This window comes from Dissoconium aciculare (genome assembly GCF_010015565.1).
Source record: "Dissoconium aciculare CBS 342.82 unplaced genomic scaffold K489scaffold_6, whole genome shotgun sequence".
NCBI classification, from domain to species: Eukaryota; Fungi; Ascomycota; class Dothideomycetes; order Mycosphaerellales; family Dissoconiaceae; genus Dissoconium; species Dissoconium aciculare.
Window position 1 is genome coordinate 1 of NW_022984956.1, and position 22,010 is coordinate 22,010.

Below are 22,010 nucleotides of genomic sequence, written 5' to 3' on the forward strand. Positions count from 1 at the left end.
CATCTAAACCCTAAACCCTAAAACACATACGCGCTTCGCGCAAAACCCTAACTTTCCCCCAAACCAAAATTTCCGTACCGAAAATAGCAGATAGGCTCCGGATACTCTGATCGGCCAGACAACCGCAAACACGACCCGGCTGTTGTGCTTGTATCCAAAGGTGGCCACCTTGCGGCCGAATGCGGGCAACAACACCAATGATGCGAGCTCCTACGTTTGCTCGGACAGTTTTGACCAAGGTCTTATTGATGACTGTGAGTGAGGTCGTTATGGACCTAACGCAGAGGGTGTCCTCGCAGGGGTTGCATCTGGAAATATGCGCGGAAGTAGCAAAAGGGGTTATCTGGAGCGGCATTGGCAGGTGGCATAGGGAGGTATTTGCCGGAAAATATCACAATACTCTCATAGCAAACAGCATAGCATGGATTATAAACAATGTGCACCTCCTGACTAGTCTTTCAGAACTGGAAGGTTTGCGAAGAATCATGTAGTTGAACGCAATGCTGTGCCAAGACTGCTGACAGGATCAGAGTGCGTTTGACTTCCTAACATACAATGTTAGCAATAAGCTTCTTTACTATCTCTAAGGCGCACTGTAAACCCGAGCTTTAACGGAATCCTCAAAGCTAGCGCTTCTTTTCTTCAAGTTACCCGAAGATGTTACAATCTCGCGACTTAGAAAGGCAAACCATAAGTAGGAAGATATTTATTTGAATGTATGAGATCTAGGTCTTAGCTGCCAATGTCCTATAGCTAGAACTCTAAGTAGCACGTGACTCAGAAAGATTCCGAACGCTCACGCGACATTGGTACGAAGGTTTGACGAACCAGTGATTGTGGGTTGTCCACACGCTGTCGCCCCTCCCAGCGAATTGAAACTCACGGAGAAGCCGTGGAATAATTTTGTTGATTTCCAATAGACTCACATGCTTACCAAGGCATGAGCGCGATCCACTCCCAAACTAGATATAATAATCAGCAATCGTGGTGTTAGCACTGGTCAAATGGACCGAATCATACCGAGTACAGGAATTGCTCCATTCTGGCGACGTCTTCGCGGAGTCCTAACCAACGCTCAGGGCGGAACTCGTCCACATCTGAACCGAAAATATCGGCGTTTCGATGGAGTGCCCAGGCGTTGACGCCGACGATAGTCTGCAGATCATAAATCAGGATGTGAGTTTGCAATAAGTAAAACACGGAAACCCACGTTGGCTGCGAAAAAATGGCCTGCTAGCTCCTTCCCTCCAGCTGGAATGACTCGTGGCATTTGCATGCCAACCGCCGGATGTATACGCAGACCCTCTTTGATGACAGCTTGCAAATATGGCAACTTGCTCGCCTCGCTGAATGTACCCGGTTGCGACAATTTACCGCTTTGTGCGGCCTCGTCAAGCTCCTGCTGAAGTTTTCGCATACTAGGTGGATTGCGAATCAGATAATATAGAATAGCCGAGAGTGTGACACCAGTCGTGTCAGAGCCCGCAAGGATATTTCCAAGCAGGGTGACATGGGCAAGTCTCTCGTCCATCTTGCCTGCATCAACCAATTTTAGAGCCTTGGCCAGAAAGTCCTCTCGATCGCTTGGGGCCTTTCCAGCTTTTCTCGCTTCTGTAGCACCTTCACAATACCTGTTTAGACTCGTGAAAGGATGTTCCTTTGTGAGGAGGGCGGTAATATAATGAAATGCTCCTGTAAGCTCTGGGATAATTCCTAAATGAGCTGGTATCACAGCAGCCATGTGGATGGTCTCAAGTGTTCCCGCGACATCGGCACCTCGGTTCATCATACCAAAGGTCCTACCGAAGGTTATCTCGCCAATCACATCGAAAGCGTAATACTGCATCCAACGCATGAGGTCAAATGTTTGATCTCGTTCTGCAAAGCCTCGAAGCCGTCTGCACAAGACCTCATTGCTGGAATCAACGTACGGCTCATAGGAGAGAAGCGATGTAAGAGAAAACATGGGGGCCATCTTGCGTCGATCTTCTTGATGCTTCTTCACGTCCTGGACCTGAAATATGTTCTGCTGCTCAGCGGTCGGGTCTCCCCACGGAAAGTAGAACGTTGACTTCTTGAAGTTTGTGCTTATGGCGTAGATAGCCTTAGCAGCCTCGGGGTCGACGAAGCTGTATTGATTGGGTCCGATCCTTACGACGCTGCCTGCAAGTCCCATTTTAGTAAGGGCAAGGCTGATTATCGCGTTGTCGCAACGATTGCATCTATAAGATCTGATGCTCTGCACTATCTGTGGTCGATGTCACTCACCATGACGTCGGTGAAGGTCAATCGTACTTCGGTGTATGTCGCCCCGGTTGAACATTCTCAGTTGCCATAGCCGAGTGTATCGGGCCAGAAATGGTCCTGGGATGGATCGCAAGGGATCAAAGAGTGGCTTGAAAAGGTATTGCAGAAACACCGCTGCTACCGCAAGGGCCACAACGTATGCGTACTTAATGAAAGCTTCCGACATGTTGAAGGGGCACGTTTGACGAGCTTCGTTCGTGCGGGTGTCTAAAGTGTAAGAACGCGATTCAACGCAACAGTGTGAGGCGCTTAGACACAAGTACCCAGTAAATGGGGTTGCAATTCTCTTGGGCTCTATGCTTTGCTGAACATTGGTGCTGCGGGAAGGCGAGAAGACCACTACAGACCCGTTTGGATAGAGGTCACTAAGGAGGACTCGCGAATCTGTCGCATGAACCTAGAACGAACGTGTTGTGTGTCGTAGCAAGATACAATGCGACATGGCATGAACAATGTATTCCCTAAGTCCAAGGAAATCGAACTGGCGACTGCGAACCGTTCTGGTTATCTTTGATTCGCGTCACTGCGCGCGTTGTCGAAGGACATCCAAATGTCCTTCGAGGTGGGGGCTGTGCCGCACATCGCTCAGCCCGGGAGGCGGAGAAGATCATCCACGCCTCATTAGCAGCTTCACCGTTCAATCTGATAAGGGTTCGCCCCGTGGACTGCTCTCTACCGCAGATTGGAGCTTCTGGTTGTAATAGATGAAGTCATTGTCGTGCTTCCGAACAAAAAAGTGGAACTTCTACGGTACAGGGGTCGTGGACGAGCGGGTGTGATTTCATTCGGACAAGCGGGCAATGAGGAGCAGTCGCCAAAAGGCAGCCCAATCCATTTGTAGCACGCCGGCTTTCACGCAGATATACTAGTACCTACGTGCCCAGGTCGGTAGTCGCGTACACGGCAGTCGATGAATACGAGCGACGATGAGGCCTGAGTGCCTCAAACGGAGCGAGGACCTATCCCAGTGCCTACCAGATGAAGAGAGATCTGCGTTTCATTAATAATGATTCGTTGAAGATCATTGCTTAGATCTGCTGATGAAGGAACCAAAGGCGGCTGGATGAGAACTGTTGGAGGACTGGTTGTGGCAGCTAGGTATATCGTCAGCTCGAAGAGCAACCAATTGGGCTCCGAACAATTTTGAGAAATTGCAGTTCCGATGCCTGCGGCCTGCTCGGTAATTCGGAGCAATAATAAGAGTGGTGCTTTTTGGTCCATTGGACTGATGAGCAAGATCTTCTTGCAGAAGAGATGAAACAATATGAGCGTCAAACGAACCCTAACTCAGGCACATCCGCCTCCGGAAATATACAATAAAGCGGCAGTCTCCCTTCAGTCGACGCCAGTGTGGTCATCACCAGCCATTTATTCCCTACAGCCACGAATGCGGATCGACTTTGTCAATCCATCACGATCGCTCCCTGCTCTACTCTCCCAAGACATTGCGACCGCCATTTCGAAATCTTGACCTCCTGCAAATTCACCGTCGCTAATACACTGCCACCTCGAGTGTCCCTTCCTCGCATTCATCCGCGCATCGATCGTCATTCACGCGAACTCCCCGCCAACCCGTTGCGACAAGCTGGGATACGATTTCGAACTCTTGCAAGCCAACTTCGTGTGCGCACAAGGCTACGTCGCGGCGTAGAACATTCTTGATCGCCACCTCGATCTATTTCTCTCCGCGCATCTCCATGTAGTGCAAATCAGCCCTGAGTTTGCTCGAGATCGGATCCGGATGGTCCCGGGACATTGCCGCTTCGCAACGTCCCAAACGCACAATTTTCGCGACATTTCAGGCATCATCGGTACAGCACTTCGCGAAGATCGGGTTAAGTGTATTGTGGGTCGACTTGGGAGACACACGGGGTCAGTCGCCCGCGTCGCGTACCGTTGACACGAGCAAGTTTGTCGCATCCAACGAGCGTCAGACAGAGTCGAGACCAGAATATTCCATACGGGGCAGCAGCTTCTGCCTGCGAATTTGCAAGAGCGGGATCGGGTATTTCACCCTGGCTAAGAAGGCTTGCCTGACAAGCACTGTAGGCTCGGGAGTAGCAATCACGAGACGCACAGAGCAATCTGTACATCCTGACTTGCTTGCACCAGAGATAGACCGTCAAAGAGACACAGATCGCGATTATGTATGGCCGCGGCGGACAATCATTTGATGCGCGTCATCGGAATCATTCGTCCTCGCGTTCACCAGCTCATGGGCAAAAGGTCCACTCGAACTCCAGTCATCATCCACGGAACGAGTCGCCTGGTGACCTCACACCGCATCAGCCACCATCGAATCATCCTCAAAGCTCATCGGGAGCACTTGAAAACTCTCATCACGCATCGCAGTCCACCAAGCAGCGCACTGATGCATCACCGATGCCCTCCGGTCTCTCGTCATCACGGGAATCTTCACGCCCAGCTGCTCGTGGAACACCTGCTCAGAGAGGCAGCCGGGCTCATTTCGCTAACCTCTCTTGGACACCAAATGATGGCACGAAAGGCGGACAGCTTGTCGAGACTGGCGATAAATCAAAAGTCACACTGGCACCAGCACCTCCCAGCACTTACATGAAGTCGGTCGTCTCCGTTGGCGACCCAGACGACGACGATATTCCATACAGGCCGGCAGTAGTATTCCGCAATGAAGACGAAGGCTCGCGGAAAAGGCGCAAGACTGAGGCACCCTCTGGGAGTGGTATGGGAGGAGGAAACAAATCAGAAGGGGGTTTCAACAAAATCAGCTTCTCCATCAAGGGACGAGTTGGCACAAGTAGCGGTTCTGAGAGAATGAAAGAGAACGAAAGACCATCATCACCTCTTGCTTCGAAAAAGGCACCCGCGCCCATTTCACCATTGGTGCAAGCCACTCTGCCTAAGAGTCGAAATTACGATGGCAATACACGCATCGAATCCATCGGCATTCCACCTGCGCCACAACTCGTACGGAAAGAAATCGTCAAGAAGAAGCGGATCAAGCCGCGACCGATCTTGAGCGAGGAGTTCGCCAAGTCAGATAGCGTCTACTATCGCAAAACTGGTAATGAGTCCGTGGTTGGAAGTGGTACATACGGCAAAGTGTACAAGGCGACTCATGTCTACACTGGTGGCAAGGTTGCATTGAAGAAGATCCGAATGGAGGGTGAACGGGATGGCGTAAGTTCGACAACTCACCGTCCTTTATTTTTGTCTTGCTAATGGACACAGTTTCCTGTCACTGCGATACGAGAGATCAAACTTCTGCAATCATTAAACCATGTGAACATTGTTCCACTTTTAGAAGTCATGGTGGAGCGGAACGATTGCTTCATGGTGTTCGAATACCTTTCTCACGACCTCACCGGACTTCTGAACCATCCGACATTTACACTTACCAACGCCCACAAAAAACACTTGGCTAAACAATTATTCGAGGGCCTTGATTATCTTCATCGCCGAGGCGTGCTACATCGAGACATCAAGGCCGCGAATATACTTGTCTCAAAGACAGGGGAATTGAAGTTGGCCGACTTTGGACTCGCGCGCTTTTACCAGAAGCGACAGAAACAAGACTACACAAATCGTGTCATCACCATCTGGTATCGAAGTCCTGAACTTCTTCTCGGCGAAACACAATATGGTCCGGCCGTGGACATTTGGAGTGCCGCATGTGTTCTAGTTGAAATATTCACCCGCCACGCCATTTTCCCTGGAGACGGCGGCGAGATCAATCAACTAGAAAAGATATACAACGTCCTTGGCACGCCGACACGAAGTGAGTGGCCGGGCATTGTCGATCTGCAATGGTACGAACTCCTGCTCCCTCCGCTTCCACCACCCCGTGCCGGCTCAATTTCGGCCTCAACAGTACGACCTTCCTCGACTTTCGCCGAAAAGTATCGCGAGAAGGTCTCTCCTGCCGCTTTCGACCTTTTGGCGAATATGTTTGTTTACGACCCTGCTCGCCGACCATCCGCAGCCGACGTCCTGGCCCATGCTTACTTCACCACCGAAGAACCTGCACCTGCTCAGGTCGTCGAATTGGCGGATTTGGAGGGCGACTGGCATGAGTTCGAATCCAAAGCACTGCGGAAGGACAAGGAAAGGCAAGACAAAGAGGCGAGAAGACGAGATCGCGCAGAGGCTGAGAAAAGGAAGGCAGAAGAGGACCTCTCAGACGTTGCCGCAACTTCTACCACCGGGGCGGCGATTGAGCCGGGCCTCAACGCCGAGGGGCATAAACCCGAGACCAAGAGACCACGAATCATGACGGCTGAGGGAGTCAGTGGCGATGGTGGCTTGCAACAACCGCCCGCGTAGAATGCGGCCAGGCATATCATGCAGCATCATCGGCTTCGCCAAGATCGGCCATGTCCACCACGCTATCACGCCTTTCCTCCACGCTTTCGTTGGCGATGACGATATCACAGGAGAGCTTCCGCCTTCTTCAAATTCTTCCTCGATCTTTTGTATACCCTTCTTTTGGTCCAGTGACCGCTTGGGACCAGCGGATACCTGGACACCATCCGTACACTTGTTGAAATTATTTTCACCCGCATGGGATTAACGGCACAAATTAGAAATGGTTCTAACGAAAAGACATCTTACTGCGTGTGTCACGTCTTGACTTTTGATGGATAATCAAATTCCATCACGCCCTTACGAGCAATGATTTTAACGTAAGTGCTTTGCTGATGGAAACCCCAGCACACTAAGAATGGTCTACGAGAGGTCATCCAGCCATTAAGCGATGCGCCTCGCCACCCTTTTCCGTCTTCAGATCTTCCTTCTTCACGTTTTCCGCACTCAACAGCGGTGGGAACTCAAACACCTCGCTCTGTCCTCCTTCCAGTGCCTTCCACCTCCAAGCCAAAGCCTTCGTGATCGGGGAATGGGAGCTCCATGTGAGCACGCCAACGTATGGTTGAATATTCCAATGCAGCGTCAGAGTCGCATTCCCTCGCGAGGCAATCTTGCCGCTCACGTCCGTGATTTGGTATTTCGGCTTCTGTGAAGCAAGGCGCAGGATGCCGGGTTTAGTGCCCGCAGGGTAAGGCTTTCCCTTGACCTTTTTCGCAGCCCGCTTCTTATTTTTGCTGCCCGCGGCTGGCTTCTTCGCCTTGCGATCAGGGTGAACGTATGTGTTGGGGTGGGAGGGTGCGTCATCGGCAGGGATGATGGCGTCCCAAATCACGGCTTCTGAAGGAGGAATCGTGCTCGGGGAGGCGGATGGGTAGGTTGCGGTGATGTAGAGAAAAATCTGCTTCGTGTTCCAGTTGAACAGGGTAGAGAGGTCGGCATCGAGATCAAAGGTGACGTGAGCGTACTCCTCGCGTTTAGTGCTGTAGTAATGCGGGCGACCTTTCACACTATCATTCACATCAAGACTGTCAGCCGCAGATCTGATCTATGAAGTTCCGAAAATCAATTGCGACGAGAGGATTGTACCTACACTCTAACATTTTGTAGCTCAAGCTTTGCGCTTGGAGACTGGGGACACAAGAGCACGCTCACGGCGATCACGGCAGCGACAGTGAAAGCCACAGAGGTGAAGAACCCGAAGACATTTTGGATCCTTGTAAATGTGTTGTGCATCTTGTGTGTAGCGAAATGTTGTGAAGTCAGACCGCGATCGACCTCTTTGTGACACACCTTCACATCTCACATCACAGCATTGGCTCGAAGCTCTCCAGCCCTGAAGCGATGTGGTCAGAACGCATGTCTTGGCAGGGCTTTGCGACAACCCTAAACTTCTGTGCTAAGAGAAAGCTCGGACTTTTTGACCTCAAAGCTTTTTCTTGTCAAGTCGGAATTTCTGCAAGCTTGTACATCACCACGCGACCACGATCACAATCCACTCAACGAGACCTCAATCATCTTCGACACCGCAGTTATGCATCTCATGTTTACTCTCGATGCTGAAGGCAAGCGCCTTTATACCTTGAAGAAAGTGGTTGAGGGAGAGGTCACCAAGTCCGCACACCCAGCCCGATTCTCACCCGACGATAAATATTCGAGGTGCGCCATTCCGACGACTATCTGTTCAGAATCAATCAAGCAGAACCTTTGCTGATCATGCGACCGTTGCAGACACCGTGTCACCCTCAAGAAGCGCTACGGCCTTCTTTTGACTCAGCTCGAAAGTACGAATCATCTGCGAAATCTTCTATCATCGTAAGGAGGCGCCACTAACAATAAGGACAGAGAACAAGAAAGTACTTGGCCAGTAAAGAGGAAATTTTGCATCACAATTTAGCGAGGAGTTGGGCGCCTGTGCATTTTCGACACTAAAAGAGATACTTGAATTGGGACACGACAGGATCACATTACCAGAGTGGTTTGTACGAATGGAAAGTGAATTGAATTATTGCCACAAGCGACATCGAACCGTTTCTATCCCGACAAATTCTCAGCCGCCGGTCTACTCTCCCAACCTCACGGCCGAATCGTCCCTTTTCGACTTCGTGGACGATGGGTGCAGCGCAGTTTCCAGTGTCTCCATGAATCGCCAGACATCGCCGAATGTGTTGTACAGGGGCACAGGGGCCACTCGAATGCAGCCTGGTTTCCGTTTGTCGCAGATGATACCCGCATTTTCCAAGGCTTTACTCACGCCGTCCATGAGATCCTCTCGAATTAGCACACTCAATTGTGCTCCCCTCTCCATTGGATTGGATGGCGTGATTACGTTGAACGGCGGCTCTTGTTCGCGCGAGGAACGATCCGTAATCTGGTTCAGAAGAAACTCCGCGTACGCGGTCAACAGTAGCGATCTCGAACGCAATTCGAACATGTTGGTTTTCTCAAAGACAGACAAGGACGCTGTGAGGCACGTCAAGTCGACTGCCGACGGATTTGAGACTTGGAAGCCTTGGGCACCTGGCGTAGGCACAAATTCTAGGTTACCTCGCGTTAGCTGGGGATGAAACAATAGCTGTCCGCGTATAACTCACTGTTGTCCATCAGGAATCGAACGGATTTATCACCTCCATACCATCCGCGCAGGCCTTTCTGATTCACCACGCTTCCATGTCGCTCGTGCACGAACGCTCCCGCAATCGAGCCTGCACCGGCATTCATGTACTTGTACGTACACCAACATGCGAAATCCACACCCCAATCGTGCAGTTTCAATTCGACATTGCCTGCTGCGTGAGCAAGGTCCCAGCCGATTGTGATATTGTGTGATCGTGCATGCTTGGTGATGGTTGGAATGTCAAGCAATTGCCCGCTGTAGTACTGTATTCCGGGTAGAAGAATCAAGGCTAGTTCATCGGCGTGTTGGTCGATCAACGAAAGGATCCGGGAAGTCGAAATGTAGTACGTTCCCTTGTCGGGCTGAACGGGAAGCATCGATTCTGCCGGAATGCGACCGTGCCATTCGATTTGCGATTCGATCGCGTACTGGGGGCCTGATTGTCAATTATGGTTCGAAGGGGTAGTCAGTCTTCCCAGGAGCAGGCTTACCCAATCACTAGGAAATGGTCGCCATTCGCACATAATTTTGTGCTTCTTCTCGGTGGGCTTGTAGAAAGCGGCCATCATCATGTGCAAGTTGACGGTGAGAGTGTTCATAATTACAACTTCCTCCGGCGCAGCACCTACGATCTCAGCACTCCTTCGAGCACATTCTGCAGCCATATCCTGGTACGGCAACAACGGCGAGTCTTCCAAACGTGTGAAGTGACCACCGACGGCGATTGATCCCCATGTCTTCAGATATGCGCTGAGATGCTCCGAAATGGCCTTCGGTTGTAACCCTAAGGAATTGCCACAGAAATAGACGCTGGGTCGTGCGGATGAATTGGTTATCTCTAGAGACTCCTGCAGCGTCTTGCTTCTCAATTGCGCTGTTGTAGGGATGATGAACTCATCTCGGAAGTTGACGAGATCCTTGTTCTGATCGAGCTGTTGTGCAAAATCAAAGGTTTGCGCATTAGCAGGCCAGATGACTGCCTCTGAACGTCGCAGGCTTTCGACTGCTAGGTTGGTGTCCATGATTGTAGAATGATAGCAGTTTCCTGTAAGCTTGACTTATTACAATTTACAAGTAGATTTCGGTAGAGGAACTGGACCAGATATGACTTATATGCATCTTCGCCTTCGAACACGACCAATTGGGGACTGTTCACCGACGTCAACCTCCAGCCGCACCATGGTGTCAAAGATAGGCAGGTGACATCCGACCTGAGCTTCCGACATAAGAATCGGGCAAATCGAATGGGCCACTCTGGAAGGTAAATAAAAACGACCCAGGATGGCTGGTCGTGGGCTACCACAGCCTTACTCAGAGATTTTGTATCAAGTTAATCATCCGAATGCCCCTCCGACTTGACCGGCAACTCTATTGTCTCCCTGCCCTTGAGCACTTCCGTTCCGGTAATGATCCGGCGATTTGTCCGTTCCGAGGCATTCTCAACATTCGGAGAGTACTAAGCCAAGATTATTCGGATGGAGCAGATGATTAAAAAGCGGTAAACAGTAAAAGTGAAGCGTATATAATGATCACTTTCCCGATATAGAGCTAGAGAGGCTACGTTCTTGTCACTGCGACTCCTTGACGTTGGTAATATCATCTCATTGAGCAAGCATGAGTCCGCACAAGATCGATCTCCCGCCTTCAGCTGCAGCGTTCGGCTCATATGGAATCTCCCACAATGGCTTCTTACCCGCCGAATCTCCGTGTCAATGTCTTTCGGATATTTATTATAAACCTTGGGAAGATATCGCAGACTGTCTACCAGAGCTGATCGCGACACTACAAGCTCGGGCACACATTGACAAGCTACCGACTCTAGCAACAACCAGTCTCCTCGACGAGTCAGAGTGGCAGAGAGCGTTCCTATTACTGTCCGCTTTTGCTCAGGTCTACATATGGGCTGGTCAGAAGCCAATCGAGGTACGTCGAGATCAAAATCCGGCAAGCCGTCACAAGAGCTGATCGATCGATACAGCGACTCCCGCCAGCGATCAGTATTCCTCTGCTGGCGGCTGCTTCACATCTAGAGCTTCAGCCAGTGGCATCATATGCTGCACTCAATCTCTGGAACTGGGCACCATGTTCGGAAGGAGTCGACTTGACCCAACCGGGCAACTTGCGAGCCCTTATCACGTTCACTGGCACAGAGGATGAGTCGTGGTTCTTCATCGTCTCCAACGCGATGGAGGCACGTGCTGCACCTGTGATCACGGCAATGTTAGCTGCGCTCAAGGCTATCGATGACGAAGATTCGGAGGTGGTCATTGAAAGCTTGTCATTTCTGAGCCAGAGCCTGTTGGAGATCGCAAGTTTGCTTGAGCGCATGGACGAGCGCTGTGACCCTCAGGTATTCTACCATCGGATCCGTCCTTTCCTAGCCGGAAGTCTGAATGATCACCTACCGAAGGGTGTCTTTTATGACGAGGGCAACGGGAATGGAGCCTGGCGAAAATACAGGGGCGGGAGCAATGGGCAAAGCTCGCTGATACAATTTTTTGATGCGATCCTTGGTGTTGTCCATGAAAAGACAATCGTCTTCCATGAGGTATGTGCGATGGTCTCATCTTGATGTTTGGCGAAAAAGAGCATGAAATTGATGCAAATTCAGGAGATGAGAACGTACATGCCTGGGCCTCACGCGAAGTTCATCCGAGACATGATCGCAACATCGCAGCTACGCCGATACGTGGAAGCCAATCGGGAAAACACACAACTTTTCGAGGCATACAACGACGCTGTTGCCAGCCTCAGTGCCTTCCGAGACAAACACATTCAGCTTGTCACGAGATATATCATCGTCCCCAGCAGAACGCCAAATTCGTTTGCAAAGATGAAGGACGTTGATCTCGCTGCCAAGCTCACGAGAACTACGAACAATGCGAAACAAGAGCTTATTGGCACCGGAGGAACCACACTCGTGCCATTTCTGCAGCAATCGAGGGACGAGACAAAGGCGGCGGCTGTTGCTGCGTAGAACGAGCTTCGTGAAAGTGTCGGCCAAATCGCTTGCGGCACTTCGACGGCTTAAGAGGAAAGACAGCTTGATCGAAACGAACTTTATCTGAATGTGCCTTTCGATGTTTGGGGCCGGGCTCGCTGTTAGTCAACAGTGAAATGAAGTAACTGATAAGTCATCAGAGTGCTACGTCCAATCTGAGCGACCCCTGGAACGTTCATTTTGCTTTCACGATGTATTTTGAGTGGATCGTCTCGATGGATTGGAAAAGCTCTGTCACAGCCACGGCAGATCTGGATCGGTGTTTGTTGGCCGCTGGTCGTGGATTGGAAAGAGAGGAACCCCGTTGAAGCCGCCCTCCACGCTTTCACGGTCGGGCCGCAGGAAGCTTTGCAGATCAAGGTCATTTCCCTCAAGCCATGGAAGCGCGAATATATCCCCATAGCCGGTGGTCAAATCGGTGGCGCTTGATTCGGGTGGCTCTGTTGCAATCTCCACGCTATCACGTAACGCAGTCGAATCCTGATGCCCCAATACGCGGTCGGTTCCGGAATATAGACCAAATAAGGCGGCAGAAGCACGTTTCCTTTCCTTGCGGTGCTGTACTTCCCGCTCCAATGCATGAGTACGTGTGATATCGAATATGGCATTCACTGCATTCAGATACTGTTGCGCGTGGGGGTCGGAGGAGGCGGCAAAGTATCCCAAGCACTTTATCGCTTTACGACAGTGTTCCTCGAAGGAAGACCCATCCGGTCCGAGCAATCCTATTGTGAGGACAAGTGAAGCGGTGAACAACCAGGATCTGTCAAACGCTATTAGTCGCCAGCAAACGTGACGAGGCTTTTGCGCATACTCACATGACCATTGGTTCTCGCTGGTTAATGGCTTCATCAATCATACCACACATGACTTCAACCATCCTGCTCGCAGCATCGAGCGCAGCGTTTCCAAATTTCATTTTGTTCTGATGTTCAGCGTGTGAACCACGGGATGTGGATGAGACGCCTAGGTAGTCGTACAGCTGATATATGAGGAAAGGTCGGGTGAGTAGCATAATGCTGTAGTAATACGAGCACAAGTTGCGGCAGGCACCTAGCACTTCTCGTCTCAGCCATTGTCGGGGATTTTCGACAATTTCAGTGAAGTCTGCCATCCATTTGCCAGCCCATAGCTTGATCTGATGCGAGATGTAATCTGCGATGCGAAGCGATATACATTTCCGCGAATACACCTCTAAGACGATACGTTCAATAACAAGGAATATTTGTAGACTTGCATCGAGCCGATGATGTCGATTATCTTCGAGTTTGTCATATGGGATTGTGCAGTCAATATCAGCGGTCGAGGTTGGTCGACCTAACATATTGCTCATAAGCATATCGACCACTCGCAAGCTTTTCCAGATTCGATTCCTGTCGGGAAGGGCGCCGTCAGTGTTCAGGTCCACGTGTTAATTCATAATCAGGGCAGATCTACCGTAAGGCATGGAGTTTAGGTCCAAAAGATGCATTCACTTCACTTCGGTGCAACCCAATGGCATAACCAGAACGGGCAGCCAGTCCTAGTGGTAGATTGTTAGTGAAAACGTTAGCGAACGGAGTGTGACTACATACCAAAATTGAGATAGGCTGCGTTAAGCTGACATCCTCTCAGCATAAACACTGACACCAAAGCAAATCCGCGGACGCTGAAGATAGTCATGTCGCTGTCCAACTGCAAGAGCAAAATTCGTCGTCCACGCTCGAACCAGAAATCTGCACGTTTATCATCGTCCATGTGTTGGAGACCGATAGCTATGATCAGATACAGTAGAGCATTTCCAACGTCGTGCTCATCAAGGTCAGATCCTTTGGACCCATTAATTTCGCGAAATCGCTCCTCTACCTGCCGCTCAAGCGCTTCGTCGTCCAGAAAGTCAACCAGACCGCTGGTCGCTGTGTAATAAAATTGTAGTAGGTCGGATATCTCCTCATATCGGATCCTTCGGGCGGAACGCGCCTCGGATTGACCATTGTTATTGACATGCTTCGATCTTCGTACTTCGATGACGGAGTCGTGCGAGAGATGTGCGGGCAACTCGGCCGACGTGGTGAGCTTTGTCGCAATCAACTGCCGCACAGTCTGCAAGAACGATAGCGGCGCACAATCACCGATGAAAATCATCTTGCCCTGTGCATCGCGTACGAGCCGCGCCTCCAAAGGAACGGCGGTGTTTTGTCGGGCTCCATTAACTTTTCCTGCGCGATGTGTCGAAGTAAGCACTGTTGTTGCTGTCGTCGCCGTTGTATTACCGCCGGGCCCAGATCGTGATATGGGATTCCGCTGCCGTGGTTCTTCATCATCGGAAACCCCGTCTGTGTTAGATCCGTTCCGATGTGTTCTCGGTCCCGAGAATGCGCACGACGCATTAAGCAATCTTTTGCAGCAGTATGAGCAAGGCAGGTTCCCATCACACTTCACCTTGCGGCTCTTGCAAAGGTCGCATGCAGCAGCCACGCGGTCTTCGCCGCGGCGACGTCGTTTCGAGCTGGACGGAGAAGCAGCATCGACGGATGCTGTGCTGGTGCGCGGATGCATCGTCGGAGGCATTAATCAGATCTGAAAGGGCACTTCGACCGCTTAATAAAAACGACGGTCAAAACAAATTCGCGAGTAGATAGCATTAGCAGTCAGAGGACTCGATACCTGGTGAGTCATCGACGAGCCCTGCCGATGCTGTAGGTGTCGGGCGGAGGGCGGAGGGCGGCCTCACGCGTTCTGGTACCGAACTTGACCGCTGAAAAGGTCGGAAAATGCGATGATCCGAGAAGCAACACTCCGCTCGCACCCCCAACGGATCTCTTGGTCAATGATGATAAATAGATTGATTGAACTGACGATGTGAGGGGTTCAAGGCCGTGGACAATAGTCTGATGTGTAAAAATTACAACAACAAAACAAGGTCGCGTTCCGTCACTGGGCGGAAGCCGGACATATCCCGGAAACCAAGTCATCTCCGCCAACGCTCACAATGACTTGCGCACTTGCTTCTCATCAATATGTTCAAAGCACGATAATTTATTCAGAGCACGCCATGCACCCTCAAAGCAGGCCGAGATCGAAGATACGGTAGCTAGCTGTCTACATTGAAGAATATGTGCAGAAGACACGAGATTGATGGATAATAAGCTTGTCGGGGCCCTGTGGTGTGCATATACTACAGAAGGTAGTGCGAGTATATAGAAGAAATTGAACGACATAGCAAGCATTCCTCAATTTCGATTCGCCATCGCAAGCATCTCATCGGCCTGCTTCTTCTTCCTCTCTCGTAAGCGATCATCCTTCTTGAAGAAAGCATTCCTTGATTTCGCCAAAGCTTTATTCGCATTGCCTCTTCCGTACTCCATGTAAGCCATATTGTCCCCGCCGGCCAACGAGGACAGGGTTCCCGCTTGTCGACGAACACCAGAGCCCTTCTTCTTGTTGCGACCGACGTTTTGGCGACTGAAAAGGTCATCTTTGATATCCTCGACGTCACCAGCCGTCTCGGATTGAAGAAGGACGTCGGTGAGGAGGGTCATGCGCTCTTGTTGAGTATTGAAAGCGAGATTGGGCATTTGGTTGATGCCGTTAAGATGGGTAATTACCTTGAAAGCATATCCCTGATCGACGAGGAACGCCTGGCGTTTGGAAGAATAGTACATTTCGTTGGTGTCTTTGCTGACGAGACTGTAGAAGAATGCGTTAAAACCTTCGTCGTTACGTCTCTTGGCTCGCAAGATACGTCCTAATCGTTGGGCTTCTTGACGTCGTGATCCATAGTGGGAGGAGACTTGAATAAGGCAAGTCGCTTCGGGCAAGTCGAGTGATGTATCTCCGATCTTCGACAAGAAAATGGTAGAAACTGCGTCGTTGTGTTGAAAGTTCCGTAGAACGTTCTCACGCTCATGTTGAGGCGTGTCACCGAAGATGAAGGGCTTCATCATACCTGTGGCATACTGTTTTAATGCGTAGACATTGTCCGAGAATACAATGATCTTGTCGCCGCGACGTTCGTGAAAGTTGATCAGAAATTGGCATGCTTGATATTTCCGAGGATTCATGGTAGAGAGCAAGCTTCTTTTATTGGTGTTGTTGGCTTGGAGGTACTCGTTGTAGAACTCGGTCGTCATGGGACACCAAACCTCTGCACACTGCACGCGGGCAATATGGCCTTCTTCGCTCAACTGTAACCAATTGGCTTCGTACAGCTTCGGACCGATTAAAAAGTTGAGATCCTTAATTTTGTCATCTTCTCGCAGAAGTGTGGCGGTCAAACCGAGCTTGGAATGCGTTTTGATACGCTCTGTGACTCTTCGGAACATTTCGGCCGGGACCACATGCACTTCGTCCAGGACCATGAGACCCCATTCTCGAGACATGATGAAGTCCATGATTTTCTGACTGTCGTGCGCTCTGCCTTTGGTTTGTGTGACCATGCTGTAAGTGCAGATGATCACGCCGGCTTTGTGATTGAGCTTTTCCTTTTCTCCCGAGGTGAAGATAGCAATGTCCTCAGGGTTAATATTTGACCACTTCTTGAACTCCTCCTTCCACTGCACGGCACTCATGGCGCTTGTGCAAAGCACGATAGCGCTTTTCTTGATCGTACAAGCTGCCGTGATGCCAACAAGAGTCTTCCCCGCTCCACAGGGGAGCACAATGATTCCACTACGAGCACGACCGTTTCCAAACATCTTACTCAGAGCATGCTCTTGATAATATCGAACTGAGACGTTTGGTCTTAAATCGATATCCAGATTCGCGTTGACATCGTCCGCGCGGAAATCGTATTCTTCTGTGAGTGGTAGATGTAATGTTACGTTGCACTGCTCTTGAACAGCCTGGATCTTGTTGCCATCTATTTCGAAGGAATGGACTTGGTCCAACTCGTCGTCATCTTCTTCTTCACGCAAGAACTCCGCCATATCCTTGTCTGCTTCCCGGCCTCCGAACTCATCATCCGATTCGTCATCTTCACCTTCACGCTTCTCTTGCGCCGCCGCCTGTGCCATGGCCTCTTTGACTCCTGCCGCATCTTTTGTTCCTGGAATGATCAAGCCTCCTAATTTCGCCGCCTTTTCCGTATGCAGCTCCTCCGACTCTTCTACACGACAAGGGCCGATGACAGGATCTCGAAGAAGCATCTGCAGTACGGCCGCATCGTTGCTTTCGACGAAGTATCTGTTGTGTTTGAGAACGAGTCTTACCTTTCCGAATGACTGTGTCATTTCGTGGACGAAATCTATAATGGTTTGAGGTACTTTGGTCTTTGAGAATAGCTCAAGATCACGGACGATGTCTTGTTCAGTCAAACCTACGGAGACAGCGGCGAAGAGGCTGTGCGGGCTTATAGTATACTCGTGCATGTTTGTCGTTCGACTTTGTGGCTCGGCGATGTTAATCAAGAAGTTCTGCGCAGCCTTGAAGCTGGGCGCAAAGGTTTCAAGCACGACTTTTCCATTTTGTGGATCAATCCATAGAGGTCGGAGGTGGTGATCGGGCTTGAGGACCTCACGCGAGAAGTCGCGATTTGCCTTGAAGAGATGCGTGGCGGCGTCTCCTCCATGACTATGATATGTAGCTGGTTGATATCGCTTGACGACCTCTGAGAGGATGTCAGGGATGTCTGGACCAGCACCTGTTCATCAGATCACTAACCATCATACTTCCTGGGTACTTCCTCCACGGCATCGTCGCTCAGATCATCGCCGTCGGAACGATATTCCTCGTCGCTGCCCTGGCTGACAGGTGTACTGACACCGGAGGCAACTCGCTTCGCCTGGCGTCCGGCCGCCGGTGCAGCTTTACGTTTGGGCGCCATCGTACGAAACTTTCACAGCCTGGACGGCGATGCCAGTGAGACTCTGACCGATGGCGAATGAACGGTGTATAGAGTTGGCTGGGGCCTGAAGGGCGAGATGAGGATTGAAGATATCCGTAGAGGGCGCATTCTACGCTTTAGTCAGCCAAATGCACCGCCACGCTCAGCTGGAGGCTGCCCACGTACTTGGGTAGAATTGAGCACGGGACGCCTGATGAGTGCAACAGACGACGCGAACCACCATGGCATTTTCATGACTCGTGCATTCACGATTGCTCCGCACAATTGCATCACGCCAACCTCGTGTCTCTGTAGTCTCTCGTGCCTCTTCAATGTGCGACCCCATTCCACCCGTCTCTTCCGAAAGCTTGCAACACGACAACATGCGGGTCCTGTTGAAGGCCGCAACAGTCAGGATGCAATGAACATCTGTGATCGAAACCAGTCATTCACCTCATCATAGAAGAGAAACGCGCGGCTAGGTCACTCTGAGTAATAGTGATACAGAGCAGCCCTGACTCCTAGAGAGCGAAACGTCACAGCGATTGATGAGACTCGACGGCAGTGATTTCTGTCGATGCATGCAAGCGACTTCCTTGACATAGCCACACATCCCCGCTCCGGACTCTGCATATCACACCAGATACCTCGAGGAAGACATATCTCGAATTTGTAACAAATCAACCGATGATCGAGAATTTTGTCCATCAAACGTAAAATGCGGTCATTGAAGCTGTTGTGATCGGCGGCTGAACCCGGCACATTACGCGCGGCCCCAACAACCAAGATTTCGCCATGCAAATGCCATGGCCCACTAGTACAAACGCCGAACAATGTCCCTTGAACGCTCTCATCAGCGATTGCGCTCTTGGGTACAGTGACGTCTCAGAAGAACCTTGGTGTACATCGTCACCTTTAGTACACTCATATCTGGGATAACTACGTAGATACTATGTGATGTTGATGTTCATTGCTAATTCCGGTATCATAGCGCCAGCGAACGAGTGTACGCGCAATTGGGATTCTAGTGCGAGTTGCAGCTGCCGCCGAGAAAGCCGATGTTGGCGCTTGATTGTTTGATATCATTATACATTGGTCTCTACCACTTGCGTGAATTTCTGTCACATCATCCCTGTAATGTAACATCAACAAGTGAACAACAGGGAAGGTGCTCGCGTGACGACACTGACAGCGCACGTCTTTCACTTCCTTTCAAACTTATGTTGTTCTTCCACATCCAATCCTTCTTGTCATCCGCCACAACGCCGGTCATTGACTCTCCAAAACCAGTCACCACCCTTGCTGGCCAAGGCCTCGACGATCGCCAGGATGTTCATGCACCTCATTCTCATTTGTTTCGCCGTCCGGCTCAACATTAAGACTCACTTTCGATCTCGGCCTTGGTGAAGAGACTAGAATTCCACCACTTCAAAAACTACAACGAACGGTCGCTTCCGAGTCATGAGCTCTCTCCAGCCACTAACACGTCGCGGTCCTCAAATACGACATCTACTCATCGACCCCCTCGTTCTCAACGGATGGACTGTGCCGCCGTTCGCTCCACAGGAACATTTGAAAGATTCCCGAGGATTGCAACGGAAGGTATTTCCCATATCACGAGAATTATGGCGGGCCGTGTCAACTACTCATAAACTCACGAAGCAATCGAGCGATGGCCAAGATACAGCGTAACCTTCAACGGTATGGGATATGCCTGTGGGAATCAGAACAAGCAGACTTTGACGATCTGTCAAGCTGTCAAGCGGCTTCAGCAAAGCAACTTGATGGCAGAAGGAAGCGGAGATCATCCGCTCACGATCAGGGTGGTGCAAAACTCGTATGCCCAGAGTTGGGTGACAGGTATGCAGATGCAATCGGCTGGACCGAGGGCATTGCAGAGTGCGCGCGATCATATCCACGTGCGCCAGTTTTGGTAGCCAGCTCGCTTCTTGGCTCAACAATGATGTACAAGAGTCTATCATTCGTCCGCTCAGAGCGGAAGTACTCGTAAAAACAAAGGCAAAGCAATTCAATGCGGGTGCTTCCAATTGTGAACGCTGCGGCTGAATTTCTTCTGTGCTCGAGAAAGGCTTCAGATGTACTTATATGGGTTCATGATTCCGTTCTGTGATAAACATTCGTCAGTCAAATATTGCAAAACATTTTCGAGATGCCTCGAACCACCGAAGAAGGGGAAGCACTTACCGGATCATAGAGGTTCTTGACCTGGCCCATCAACCTCAACATCGTCTCGTCGCGGCTGTATTTAACAAACTCCTTCTTCGCAACACCAAGGCCATGTTCGGCCGAGATGCTGCCATTGCGCTTCTGCACCCACTCGTACACCCACGGTTCAAGTACCTTCTCGACCTCCTTGTCATACCGCCTCGTAGCAACGTTCAGGTGCAAATTTGAATCACCCATGTGGCCATAGCCGACAACGTCGACGACGGGTTTTGATTCATCCTCTAGATCCATGAGACCGTTCTTCTGAAACAGTGCGCGAGCGTCATCGACGAGGGCGTAGAGTTGTGGGAGAGGGATGGAGAGATCATATTTGTACACGCCGCCCCAATGCTGTGATGATTCACTGATGCCCTCACGACAGCGCCAAAGGTTCTTGATCTGTGTTTCGTTCTCGGCGACCACACCGTCTGACACGATCTCTTCGCTCATGACGTGCTCGAGGAAGGCATTGAGCTTCTCACTATCGTGTTCGGCATTGGATCCAGATGTCTCGATCAGGCAGTAGAAAGGATATTCCTGTTCCAGTGGCAGCTTGTTGCCAGTGGCCCGGGAGTAGAGCTTTTGTGACTGCAGGTCCATCAGCTCGAAGGCAGACAAAATCTCCTGTAGTGACTTTTTGGCTTCCTTGAATGCTTCCTGAACTTTTTCGTATGATTCAAGGCCGAAGAACGCAACATTGACGGCAGAACTCCTCTGAGGGCAGAGGATAGAGATTCCTGTGACGATACCAATAGTCCCCTCTGCACCGATGAATAGCTGTTTGAGATCGTAGCCCGTGTTGTTCTTGCGTAGCTTTCCCAAATCATTCATGATTGTGCCGTCAGGCAACACAACCTCAAGACCTAGGACACTCCCGTGTAGACTACCATATCTCAAAAAACGCAGTCCACCAGCGTTAGTCGAAACATTTCCACCGATATGACAGCTTCCTTTTGCGCCAAGGTCCAAGGGGAAGATGTGTCCCCTCTCTGCAAGGTAATTGTCTGCGACCTCCAACACAACTCCAGCGTCTGCAACCAAGATACCAGAGACATCGTCGAAGGAGCGTATGCGGTTCATGCGATTCAAGTTGAGCACAATCTCGTCAAAGACAGGTACTGATCCACCGACCAAGCCTGTGTTTCCGCCCTGAGGATTTACGGCAATCAGGTTGTCGTTGCAATATTTCATGATTTTGCTGATCTGTTCGGTTGAGTCGGGCTTCAGTACTAGCCGTGTGTGCCCCCGGTATTTGCGCATCCAGTCTGCGTTGAACGCTTCAATCTCGCCGCTTGCATCTTGGTTGACGCCATCTACTATTGCGCTCTCATTGCCCAGCAGATCTTTGAAAAACTTGACGTCCTCCTTCGCAATCTCTTTGAATCGCGGATCCCTTTTCAATGTTGGATATGAGTCGGTAGTGTATTTGATCTTTTTAGCGGGCGTGTTCTCTGGTGGTGTTTCCGAGCTCGTCGTTGCTGCGGGAGCGGCGTGTTGCCATCTCATCTGTGGTGAGCAGCATGCTGTTCTCTGTCTGTGAATGCGAAGGGCACAGGATTCCTGAAATGTCGCATTGCGGATGCGAAGCTGTCGCAGGCCCACTATGGTTCGTTGCAACGAAGTCATGGTAATTGCGCTGCGTGATTAAATATCGTGCAGGGATTCCAAAGGTCCGATATGGGCAGCAAAGTTGGGGTTTCACGAATGGCTGTATC

General features: G+C 50.6%; 9 protein-coding genes across 9 annotated transcripts; 3 read left to right on the forward strand and 6 right to left on the reverse strand.

The window, feature by feature from the left end:
- Nucleotides 1-724: 724 nt before the first annotated feature.
- Nucleotides 725-2,469, reverse strand: K489DRAFT_379916 (putative P450 monooxygenase). The gene is made up of 4 exons (XM_033604763.1): nt 2,269-2,469; nt 1,211-2,163; nt 1,021-1,155; nt 725-962 (listed from the first exon to the last, which is right to left on the reverse strand). Exons 1-4 carry the CDS (start codon nt 2,321-2,323, stop codon nt 762-764), a joined length of 1,344 nt encoding a protein of 447 aa, XP_033459585.1. The 5' UTR covers nt 2,324-2,469; the 3' UTR covers nt 725-761.
- Nucleotides 2,470-5,235: 2,766 nt separating this feature from the next.
- On the forward strand, nt 5,236-6,417 carry K489DRAFT_305644 (Pkinase-domain-containing protein; the record flags this gene model as incomplete). The annotated part of the gene is made up of 2 exons (XM_033600543.1): nt 5,236-5,466; nt 5,518-6,417. Coding segments are annotated over 2 exons (1,131 nt in total), but the record flags the coding sequence as incomplete, so codon positions are not given.
- A 604-nt stretch (nt 6,418-7,021) lies between these two features.
- K489DRAFT_318968 (signal peptidase 22 kDa subunit) lies at nt 7,022-7,884 on the reverse strand (the record flags this gene model as incomplete). The annotated part of the gene is made up of 2 exons (XM_033601363.1): nt 7,022-7,658; nt 7,742-7,884. 2 exons carry the CDS (start codon nt 7,882-7,884, stop codon nt 7,022-7,024), a joined length of 780 nt encoding a protein of 259 aa, XP_033459587.1.
- A 298-nt stretch (nt 7,885-8,182) lies between these two features.
- On the forward strand, nt 8,183-8,519 carry K489DRAFT_409701 (H/ACA ribonucleo protein complex subunit 3; the record flags this gene model as incomplete). Its single annotated transcript, XM_033607621.1, has 3 exons — nt 8,183-8,307; nt 8,380-8,432; nt 8,494-8,519. 3 exons carry the CDS (start codon nt 8,183-8,185, stop codon nt 8,517-8,519), a joined length of 204 nt encoding a protein of 67 aa, XP_033459588.1.
- Nucleotides 8,520-8,710: 191 nt separating this feature from the next.
- K489DRAFT_409702 (kynureninase 2) lies at nt 8,711-10,287 on the reverse strand (the record flags this gene model as incomplete). Its single annotated transcript, XM_033607622.1, has 3 exons — nt 8,711-9,186; nt 9,243-9,693; nt 9,757-10,287. 3 exons carry the CDS (start codon nt 10,285-10,287, stop codon nt 8,711-8,713), a joined length of 1,458 nt encoding a protein of 485 aa, XP_033459589.1.
- Nucleotides 10,288-10,879: 592 nt separating this feature from the next.
- Nucleotides 10,880-12,242, forward strand: K489DRAFT_319506 (Indoleamine 2,3-dioxygenase; the record flags this gene model as incomplete). The annotated part of the gene is made up of 3 exons (XM_033601395.1): nt 10,880-11,188; nt 11,244-11,813; nt 11,877-12,242. 3 exons carry the CDS (start codon nt 10,880-10,882, stop codon nt 12,240-12,242), a joined length of 1,245 nt encoding a protein of 414 aa, XP_033459590.1.
- A 258-nt stretch (nt 12,243-12,500) lies between these two features.
- Nucleotides 12,501-14,816, reverse strand: K489DRAFT_370209 (uncharacterized protein; the record flags this gene model as incomplete). Its single annotated transcript, XM_033603109.1, has 4 exons — nt 12,501-13,029; nt 13,085-13,639; nt 13,704-13,788; nt 13,841-14,816. 4 exons carry the CDS (start codon nt 14,814-14,816, stop codon nt 12,501-12,503), a joined length of 2,145 nt encoding a protein of 714 aa, XP_033459591.1.
- Nucleotides 14,817-15,281: 465 nt separating this feature from the next.
- K489DRAFT_379922 (DNA repair helicase rad25) lies at nt 15,282-18,148 on the reverse strand. The gene is made up of 2 exons (XM_033604764.1): nt 17,907-18,148; nt 15,282-17,853 (listed from the first exon to the last, which is right to left on the reverse strand). The coding sequence occupies exons 1-2, from the start codon at nt 18,067-18,069 to the stop codon at nt 15,479-15,481; spliced, it is 2,538 nt and encodes an 845-aa protein (XP_033459592.1). The 5' UTR covers nt 18,070-18,148; the 3' UTR covers nt 15,282-15,478.
- A 2,013-nt stretch (nt 18,149-20,161) lies between these two features.
- K489DRAFT_318648 (uncharacterized protein) lies at nt 20,162-21,921 on the reverse strand (the record flags this gene model as incomplete). Its single annotated transcript, XM_033601337.1, has 2 exons — nt 20,162-20,194; nt 20,275-21,921. 2 exons carry the CDS (start codon nt 21,919-21,921, stop codon nt 20,162-20,164), a joined length of 1,680 nt encoding a protein of 559 aa, XP_033459593.1.
- Nucleotides 21,922-22,010: the final 89 nt, after the last annotated feature.